Source organism: Elephantulus edwardii, unplaced genomic scaffold (genome assembly GCF_000299155.1).
Source record: "Elephantulus edwardii isolate Elephantulus edwardi_28Jun2011 unplaced genomic scaffold, EleEdw1.0 scaffold00246, whole genome shotgun sequence".
Lineage (NCBI taxonomy): Eukaryota > Metazoa > Chordata > Mammalia > Macroscelidea > Macroscelididae > Elephantulus > Elephantulus edwardii.
The window spans coordinates 1,617,564-1,628,172 of record NW_006399996.1 but is presented as its reverse complement, the minus strand read 5'-3'; the positions used below and the strand labels follow the sequence as shown (position 1 = coordinate 1,628,172).

At 46.2% G+C, this 10,609-nt stretch overlaps 1 protein-coding gene and 1 pseudogene across 1 annotated transcript in view; both read right to left on the bottom strand.

The window, feature by feature from the left end:
- ELP5 (elongator acetyltransferase complex subunit 5) overlaps positions 1-9,827 on the bottom strand; it is an 11,727-nt gene extending 1,900 nt beyond the window's left edge. Inside the window, exons 1-5 of the mRNA XM_006899102.1 lie at positions 9,782-9,827; positions 9,561-9,621; positions 9,404-9,484; positions 5,247-5,499; positions 406-567 (exon numbers count right to left, since the gene is read on the bottom strand). Coding sequence (XP_006899164.1) covers positions 406-567; positions 5,247-5,499; positions 9,404-9,484; positions 9,561-9,621; positions 9,782-9,827 — 603 coding nt within the window. The remainder of the gene's footprint in view (positions 1-405; positions 568-5,246; positions 5,500-9,403; positions 9,485-9,560; positions 9,622-9,781) is intronic.
- On the bottom strand, positions 1,650-2,419 carry LOC102849309 (annotated as a pseudogene).
- Positions 9,828-10,609: the final 782 nt, after the last annotated feature.

Below are 10,609 nucleotides of genomic sequence, written 5' to 3'. Positions count from 1 at the left end.
CCCTAGCCTGTGCCATCCTCATGATCTCTGATTTTTCTCTCTCTCTCTCTCTCTCTCACACACACACACACACACACACACACACACACACACACACTCACTCTCTCTCTCTCTCTCTCTCTCTGGGATGACTGAATTACAAACACACTGCATTCACATTGATTCTCGTTTGGAGCAACCTAAAGAACTAACAGGCCAACAGGATTTCTGAGACTAAATTTTTATAGGAGGAAATTGTCCCATTTTTCTCCCAAGCAGCTGCTGGTGGGTATGGATGGGCCTTTTAGGAAGTGATCTGATACTTAACCTCTAGGGCACCTCTAAATGAAGCCAAGCATAAGCAACTACTTAATCCCATCATGCTTTCCTTCTGCCAAACCCTGCTTCCAGCATTCCCCTTCTCACCTGATGGGTTGGGCGTTGCTGGGGCCTCCGGAAAATGATGTGGGCTGAGGTCTGGCCCATCATGCCACCCAGGGTCACCTCCGTCTGCGCAAGGCTGCTTAGTGCCCCCACGGGGCCTGGGCCATGAAGCTCTTCATGCAGCAGGCCCAGCACATGCACCTGCTCCACTGGGGGGCTGGTCTCTGCAGAGAAACAGAAATGGAGGGCCTGGAATAAAAAGGTGAGAAGAAAAAGGATTCTGATCCACTGGAGCTCTACTAAAGCCAACTTGCCTTGTTTTAAAATTTTTCTTTATTATTATTTGTGTGCGTACAAACTGGATCAGATTGGTACAGGAAGAGATTGCCCTCCTTCTCCAGCAGAGCATCTGGTGGATTTGAACCATGTACCTCTGGGATTGCAGTGTAGCTTCTTGCCACTAGGCCATTAGAGCTCAAGTCTGAAGTAAATTGAGACTCACAGAGACCCTATTATTGTGTATCAAGTCAGAACTGACTCATAACTGACCACTCAGCTAGTTTTCAGAGGCACTAATCGTACAGGGGATGACACTATTCTAATGTGAGCTTGACCTCACCAGTACCAGGACTTCATCCTTCAGTAGCTCCTCCTGGCTTTCAGAATGGCATTAATGCTCTCATCATCTGATCTCTGCTCGTTTACCAGCCTTACCTTTTATACACTGAAGGATATGCAGTTTTCATTAATTTGCTAGGATCTGTCACTGTCTTTGACTTTCTCCCTCCTTTGCAACATGTACTGTGTCAGGCACTACACTTTTTTTTTTCAGTGCCAGATATTTCCCCCTCACACGGGGCAGTTCACACACAATACACACAGGCATTGAACTCATGGGAGAGGGTAGCATCCCTGGCCTCTGAGAGGACAGGGTTTTCTCATGGCATGTGCATGGGACAAGAACAGAGAAGGATGCTTTCTCCTGCCCTCTCACTGGGGAGTGAGGGGACCCAGGGGCAAGCTCCGCCTATCTCCCAGTCAATGAGAAGCCACCTTGGTGACATGTTTCATTCAAACCATTGTAATAAGTGGAGAAGTGATTGGCCTGACCCCAGCCATTGCAGGGAAGGTGTAAATGGTAAAGAAAGGTACAGTATATACTCAGCCATGAGAGGGGGAAAGTAACACCATCAGAAGCACAGGGTGGGGTGGGGGGGTAGTTATTGGGCTTCCAGGCTGCCTGGTCTCTGGTTCAGCAGGAAGAGGATAGGAGAGATGAATGGAGCTTATTGCTTGGCATTGATGATGTCCACAAATTCAGGCTTCAGGGATGTACCACCCACCAGGAAGCCATCCACATCAGGCTGGCTTGCCAGCTCCTTGCAGGTGGCCCCTGTCACAGAACCTCCATAAATGATGAGTACTTTGAGCCACCACATCAGAGAGATTGGACTTGGGCCATCCCCAGAGCTTTTCATGTACTTCCTGGGCCTGCTGGAGTGTTGCAGTCTTGCTGGTACCAATGGCCCACACTGGCTCATAAGCCAAGATGACCTTGCTCCAGTCTGTCATAAGTCTGCAATGACCTTGGTTTGCTCAGAAACGACCTTCTCAGTGATGCCAGTCTCCCTCTTGTCCAGCTTCTCTCCAATGCAGGCAATGACTCCGAGTCCCTCTGCCCGGGCATGGGCTACTTTTTGTCAAATCAGCTCATCTGACTCTCCAAAGACATGCCTTCTTTCTGAGTGTCCCAGAACTATCCAAGTGGCTCCACAGCCTTTGATTATGCCAGGGTTGATCTCCCCAGTGAAGGCCCCATTAGTCACTTTGTAACAGTTCTGTGCAGCCACAGCAATCTTGGTATCTAGCTTCTGCTGAGCAAAGTTGATGTAGGCAGTAGGAGGTGCACAGACAACCTTGGTATCGGCCGGCACTTTAGCCACATGCAGAGTGGTGATGAGTTCTCCCAGACACTTCTTTCACCCGTTTTTTTCCAGTTTCCCCCAATGAAGAACTTTCTGGAGGGCGCCATGGTGTTAGAGTTGACACACTGAAGGTCAGTACTACCGCACTACACTTTTAATAAAGCATTTTGATCTCCAAGTTCCTGACCTAAGGGTCAGTATTTTCAAGTGGAGCTTATGAAAATGCTGTGATCTGTCTCGGTTGTTGTGTATCGAGTCAGAACTGACCCATAGTTCCAGCAGGTTTTCAGAGGCTGAAATTGCCTGCTCAGAGCTCACAAAAATGGCAAATTCTAGCAGTTCACCCTAATACTGTTGTTAGGTACCCACAATGATTTCTGATTCACAGCAACCCTATGAACCAAACTCTCTGTTTGTGTGCCATCAGTACTGTCGCTGTATTTGAGTTCATTATTGTGGCCACTACAACCAAGTTGAGGATCTTCCTCTTTTTCACTGGCTCACTATTTGTCAAGCATGATGTCCCTGTCCAAGGACTGGCCTCCTCTGATGACCTGTCCAAAGCATGTGAAACAAAGTCTCTTCATCAACACTTCCAAGGAACACAGCTGTAATTCTTCTAATACTGACTTGTTCATTCTTCTGGCATTCTATGGCACATACAATATTCTTCACCAAAACTATAATTCAGAGGCATCAATTCTTCTCTGGTCTTCCTTATTTATTGTTCAATCACCATAACAACTGAAAATTACCACGGGTCAGATACATCTTAGAGCTCAAGGTGACATCTTTACTCTTTAAAAGGGTTTTTTTTTTAACTCTTTAAAATTTTAAAGCAGCTTTTTGCAGATTTACCCAATGCTACAAATCACTTAGGGCTCTCCAGTGGTGTAATCTCTATGATGCTGCACACTTCTCTAGAGATTCAAATCCACCAATGACTCTGAGAAAGAAAGATGGGCAATCATCTCTTATGCCATTTACTGCCTTGGCCAATGGCTGGAGAGCCAGCTATGAGTCAATTCTGATTCTAGAGCAATGAACTTTCAGTTTGATACACCACATGATTTTGAATACTACAGCTCCTGTTTTACACATAAAACAGAAATATTGAGATAAAAAGCAGTATCACACTCTTTACCTATGAGCATCTTTGCCTGGTAAAGTTTTGGTGGCTTAAGGAGCCCAGGAGGCGTAGGATATACGTTCCAGGTTACTAACCAAAAGGCTGTCAGTTCAAATCTATCAGCTACTCTACAGAAGATGAGGCAGTCTCAACCTCTTAAAAGTTTGACTCAAGATTGGTTTGACAGCAGTAGGTTTAATGAAATCAAAGATGTTTACCTGGGGTAAATTCATTGGCTTGATTCTTCAACGCCTTACTGAGGTACTTTGTGCATGTGTTTGTTATGTAGTATTGACTCGAGTATGACACACTTATCAACTGATATGAACCCTGTCCTATTTTGTGCCATCCCCACAATCTCTGACATACTTGAGCCCAATGCTGTAGTCACTGTGTCAGTGCACCCAGTTAAGGGTCTTCCTCTCCTCTGCTGTCCACCTTTCCAAGAACAAGGTCCTCCAAGAAGCACTCGGGCTGCACTTTCTCCAAGACATATCTGTTTGTTCTACTGGTAGTCCATGAGATATTCAGTACTGTTCTCCAACATCACAGTTCAAGGGCTTCAATTTTTTTGTCATCCTTATTCACTGTCTAGCTCATAGATGTATAGCAAGTGATTCAAAAGACCATAGTCTGAATCAGGCACAATTTAGTTCTCAAATTATTATCACTGCTCCTTAGTAATTTGGAGAGGTCTCTCACTGCAGATTCTCCCATTACCATATGTAATCTGAAGCTCGTACCAAGTGTATTGACTGAGGATGGATCCAAGTCCTGCCAATATTGGCTCTCTACTCAACTGTCAAAAAAGTTCTCAGTCCTGCCAATACTGTCCGACTTCAAAGTCCCACCTCACGTCAATTCTTCAGTTTGCCCATGGCTGCTGCTGCCATTCCAAAGCGTGTCCTGCATTTTCCTGACTCCTCTTCACAGGGGAGGGGAAGGTCTCTTTCCTCTTCTCTGAGGAGAATTCCATCTCTGCAGCTAGAGTTGTTCAATTTATTGGCAAAACTAGACAATCCTATTGTAGTTTATTAAGACTGGCCAATCCTCTTATGGAATGGAAGGTGGTTAAGGCAACATATTTCATTTATATAGTCCCATCCATCCACACAGTCAGTCATCCATATTCAAATAACCTTAGAATGGCCATATTGAAAGACAAATGTTGAATTACAATCTTTTCTCCATCTAGAAAAGATAAAAGACAGATACCTATTGGTTATCATGGGCCTTATCCGTCTATCTTTTAAGGGCCTGTTTACTTGTCTACAACCTTTGGGGGACTTTGAGCTCAAGGAAGGGCCTGACTATAGAGTTTATAAGTCTATTTTCCCATTATCTAAATTTTTAAAAAAATTTATTATTATTTTTATTATTTTTTTGTGTGTGTACAGTCAAATCAGATCTGACTGGTACAGGAGGAGATTGTCCCTCCTTCAGCAGAGCATCTGGTGGATTCGAACTGAGCACCTCTGGGACTGCAGCGCAGCTTCTTGCTACCAGGTCACCAGAGCTCCCCGCCATTATCTACATTTTTACTTGATACCTTATATGCACTATTTGTTGAGTAAATAAAGAGTAAAAAGGTACTTGCCAAAAAGGAAAAAAGATGGCTGGTAGATAGAATGCATTACAGAAAAGTTGGGAGTTATGAAAGGAGGTCTGAGATGAGGCTGCAAAGCAAGCAGAGACCAGATGATGAAAGCTTCAGTACCACCTGAAGATCACAAGGACCTCTGGAAGGAGTAAAGTCAGAGATGGATTACATCTGACCAGCTGGAGATCTTTGATGTCTTTTCCTAGGGTGGAATGGAAGCGTAATATACTCCATGACAGTAGAAGGATGGCGAGGTCTCACCATAGTAGGAGTCCTGACGATGTATAGCATGCAGGGTCTGGCAGAGTGTGGTGCACGGGAGGTGAAGCAGCAGCCAGCTCAGTGAATCAAGAACAATGGTAACAGGACCAGGATGTTTCTTCCTGCACAGGTCGCTCAATGCACCCAAAGCTCCCCCAGGAAGGGTCTCTCCAGTCTTTGACCAATTGAAGGGGTCTCTGAAGAGATCATGGTAAACCACTCTACAAAGAGAAAACATAACACTGTGTCTTCTGCTCCAGTTCACATTTCATTCTCTTTGTGACACTCTTTTAACTGACTTTCACTAATATCTTAAAACTGCCTCTGAAAACCTACTGAAGCGTCAGCTATGGGTCAGTTCTGACTGGATGGTACATTAACGAATAAGAATATCCTAATAGTGAGAGGCAGGCTACAGTGTTTCAAAGTAAGACTTTGGTGTTAAAGCAGTCTTGTGCCAAGGTCACCATGTCCAAGCCTTTTCCAAAGTCACCTGAGAAATGACTTCCTTTCTCTAAAACTTGGTTTCTTCATTTACAAAATAGAGATGTTAACCTCTTGGCATTTAACAGTTAACAGACACATACATGCTTGATAAATGTTTGCAAAATAAGGCCCATGGAATAGATGGTATACCAATTGACATATTTCAGCTAACAGATGCTGCCGTGGATGTACTCACCAAGTTGTGCCAAGAAATCTGGAGAACAACCACTTGGCCAAATGACTGGAAGAGATCTATATTTGTCCCACCCCAAAGAAGGGTGACCCAACTGAGTGTGGAAACTACAGAACAATATCATTGATTTCACATGCAAGCAAGATTCTACTGAAGATTATCCAAAAACGACTGGAACAGGACATCAGCAGAGAACTGCCCGAAGTCCAGGCTGGGCTTAGAAGGGGTCGTGGTACTAGGGATATTGTAGATGATGTTAGATGGATCTTAGCTGAAAGCAGAGAATACCAGAAGAATGTCTATCTGTGTTTCATTGATTATGCAAAGGCATTTGACTGTGTGGATCATAACAAACTGTGGCTGACTCTGAGAAGAATGGGAATCCCAGAACATTTAATCGTGCTAATGCAAAACCTATACCTGGACCAAGAGGCAGTCGTCAGACTGCATGGTTCAAAATTGGGAAGGGTGTACGCCAGGGATGTGTCCTTTTCAACCTGCATGCAGAGCAGATTATCCGAGAGGCTGGGCTCTATGAGGAGAAGTGTGGCGTTAGGATAGGTGGCAGATCTATCAACAATCTGGGTTATGCAGATGACACAACTTTGCTCGCTGAAACTGAGGACTTCATGCACTTATTGCAGAGGGTCAAGGACTGCAGCCTTCAATATGGACTGAGGCTCAATGTCAAGAAGACAAAAATTCTCACCACTGGACCAATTGGTAGCATCAGGATGGATGGCGAAGAGATTGAGATTGTTCACAGCTTCAGTTTGCTCAGCTCCACGGTCAACACTCTTGGCACCAGTAGCCAGGAAATCAAAAGACGTATTGTGATGGGAAAGTCTGAGGTTAGGGACCTCTCTAAAGTGCTCAAGAGCAACGGTGTCTCTCTGGAGACTAAGGTGTGCCTGATACAGGCCATGGTTTTTGCAATCACTTGTTATGCATCAGAGAGTTGGACAATGACTAGGGAGGATAGAAGGAGAATTGATGCCTTTGAGCTGTGGTGCTGGAGGAGAGTATTGGATGTACCATGGACTGCCAAGAAAACAAACAGATTCACCCTAGAGAGGGTTAAATCAGGCTGCTCCTTGGAGGCAAGGATTCTGGGGCTGCGCCTGACATACTTTGGACATGTTGTAAGGAGAGACAGGTCTTTAGAGAGGGACATCATGCTGGGTAGACAGTGGGACAGCGCAGGAGGGTAAGACCCTCTATGAGGTGGATTGATTCAGTGACTGGGGTAATCGGGATGGGTGTGTCAGAGGCAATGAGATTGGCACGGGATAGAGCATGGTTTAGGGCTGTTGTACACAGGGTCGCTATGAATTGCAAACAACTCGACAGCACATAACAACAACAACATCACCACCATTAGTCATATCTAGAAATCCTAACTCCACGATGGCAAAACTTGCTCCCCGACGATGTCTCCTTCCTCTCCTCTCCCTTTGTGAATTTCATTTTAACAAACAGTAAGTACTACCTCCATCACAATAATGACGAACACAAATCTAGGGCTGAAAAAACCTCAAGGGTAAATTAGTATTATTCACTGAGCTAGGGAGGAGAAAGCAGTCTACTAATGGTCTTAATTTTTTACTGAATCACATTGGTGGGTGCCTAATCTGGATGCCATTATCAGTGAGCAAGTCCTGGAAATGCTGTCTGTTAAAAATCCTGTTAGTGTTACCCAGGAACTCAAAAGCCAAACGGCATTAGAAAAATCAGGGACCCCTCCAGAGTGCTAAGAAGCAACGATGCCAGTCCAGAGACCAAGGTGTGCCTGACCAAGGCCATGATCTCTGCAATCACTTGCTATGCATCAGAGTTAGACAATGACTAAGTATGGCAAAAGACTGATACCTTTGGATTGTGGTGTTAGAAAAAGAGTACTGAACTGCCAAGAGAACAAACAGGTCTGTTAGGAAGGGGTTGTAACCAAGTTGCTCTTTGGAGGCAAAGATTTTGAAGCTCTGTCTCACATACTTTGGGCATGTGGCCAGGAGGGACTGGTCCTTGGAGAAGGACATCATCCCTGGAAGGGTGGGGCAGTGCAAGAGAGGAAGATTCTGGATGAAGTAGACTGACACAGTAACTGGGGAAATGGGGGTAGGTATACGGGGAATAGTGAGATTGGCTCAGAATAGAGTTCAGGGCTCCTGTACATAGGGTCACTATGAGTTGCAGTTGACTTGATGGCATGTAAAAACCTGTTGATGTTATGTGCCGTCCAGTCACCTGCAACTCATATCAACCCTATGCACAACAGTCCTAAACCCTGCTCTATCCCTTGCCAATCTTGTCTCCAACACACCTATTCCCGTTCCCCTAGTGACTGAATCAATCCATCTCACTGAGGGTCTTCCTCTTCTTCACTGTCCCTCCACCCTCTCAAGCATGACATCCTTCTCTAAGGACTGATTCCGCCTCGCAACATGTCCAAAGTATGTCAGACCAAGCTTCAGAATCCTTGCCTCCAAGGAGCAGGTAGGCTTCACCGTCTCCAGGACAAACTTGTTTGTTCTCCTAGCAGTTCATGGTATATTCAATACTCTTCTCCAGCACCACAGCTCAAAGGCATCAACTCTCCATCTATCATCCCTAGTCATTGTCCTGTTTTCTGATGCATAGCAAGTAATGGCAAAGACTATGGTCTGTATAATGTGCACCTTAAGTCTCCAGACTGACATCCTTGCTCTTAAGTACTTTGGAGAGCTGACAGAAGAATCTCCCAATGCAATTCGTCATTTAATTTCCTGGCTGCTGGTATCAAGAGTGTTGGTTGTAGAGCCAAGCAAACCGAAGCTTAATAACCGAATAAAATAACAATTGAAGGGTTTTTTAATATCTAGGACGAAAATAACAAGACCACACCTAGTTCAGTGATGACACTGTGGAGAATGGGGAGGAAGAGGACAGCCTGAAAACATGGGAATCAGATGAAAGGCCATGCAGTAATCCAAGTCCACAGGTCCCAGAGTCCATCCCTAAGCTCTTAGGATAACACAACTTTTTTGTGTCTTGTTTAAACTGCTTGTACCAGGCAGCTGCTTATCTGGTTGACCTCAGTTATCTCAGGTATTCCTAGTTTTGCATTTGTGCTTCCTCAACCGTCTGCAGTCCTTTCATTTGGGATCCATTTTTAATTAAGCACCACCAGATTCTCTTTTTTTACCCCGCAGTTGCTCTTCATCCTTCCTCTTGATTCTCTCCTCTTGAAGAGACCCCGTTATCTATTCATTGTCTCACTGGATAGTTAAGTAACAGCTACTTTGCATGAGGTTCTGTTGCTGCTTTATGTGGAAGTTCCTTAGCAAAAGTGGTCCCACACCCAATGAAATCCCTTCTGATTTAGTTTTAAAAAATTTATTTTTTTTTCCTGATTTCTTTTTTTTTTTTTTTGTAATATTGGCCTTTCCTAGTGACCCTACCTGACTTACCGGCTGTTAATATTGGAGTCAAAACCTTCACGAAACTCCTCCTCGCTCACTTCACATCCCAGGATGTGGACTTGTTCCCCACTGAAGCGTAGACAAAGTCGAAAGTCAAAAGGGTGGGGCCCGTCCTTTTAGGGCTGGGTAGGGAGAAGCTACTCACCAGAGGGCAGATTTCCTGATAAGTGCCTTCAAGAGACTGCGCCCTTCCCACTCCACCGAGTCTAGAGAGACAGAGTTAGATAAACGGCATGAGAACACTGAAGGAGTGCCAGCTTTCACAAACCAGTGGCACACTCTACCCTGGCCAGTGACCTACGGCCCCATACCCCAACTAGCGCTCCTTGAACCATCCCCACAACACCCTGAGCGTCTGTTGCTCACCCCGAAGCAGGACTAAGCCCGCAGGAGCCAACAACAAATCCAACATTTTTCGCCTCCAGACCAGCGCCTTTGGCGCACTCTGATGACGTCATGACCCGATGTCCCGCCTTCTGGGCGAAAGGGGCGGGGCATTCCGATTGACTCTACACCCCCCCAACTTGGCGTAAGCAAGAATTGATTATGCTCAGTATTTTCAGTGAGGCTTCACGCAGAGAGTTGCATCTTGTGCATAAACGTAGGGATGACGCCCTGTTATCTCCTCCACATGAGCAGAAAGTCCACCTAAAACCGCTAAACAGACCCACCCACGAGAAGGGCTGCCATCAGGAGACGCCCTCACACCCCGCCCACTGTAGGCGGTGTCTGTTCTCTCTAGGTTCCCGCCTCTTCGCTACCTTCGGCGCGTGCGCCATACTGCAGCCTTGTTCGACTCACACCCCGCCTTCCTTTTCTCCACCCCCATAGTCTGAGTAGGAGGTTCATTCGTCCGGGTGAAGTGAACACACGTCACCACCGGAAGTAGTGTCAGAGGGGAAGAGGAGGGGGGAGAGAAACGGAGGAAAGCCCTCTGGGCAGTAAAATGGCGCCCGTCAGATTGGGAAAACCAGCTGCAGAGGCTGTGGCCCCGTTCCTCAGCGGCTAAGACACCCCAGGCCTCGGGGAGGGGGAAGCCACCCCAAGCCAACGCTTCGCGGCCTCCGGCTCCCCCTCCCCCGCCTTCCCGTTTTCCGCTCCGCCGGCCCGTTTTCCGCTGGCGCGGCCCTTTGAGCGCCTCTCCCCCCGCCCTCCCCTTTCCCGCGGGCAGCCCCCTAGCGCGCCTGCGCAGCG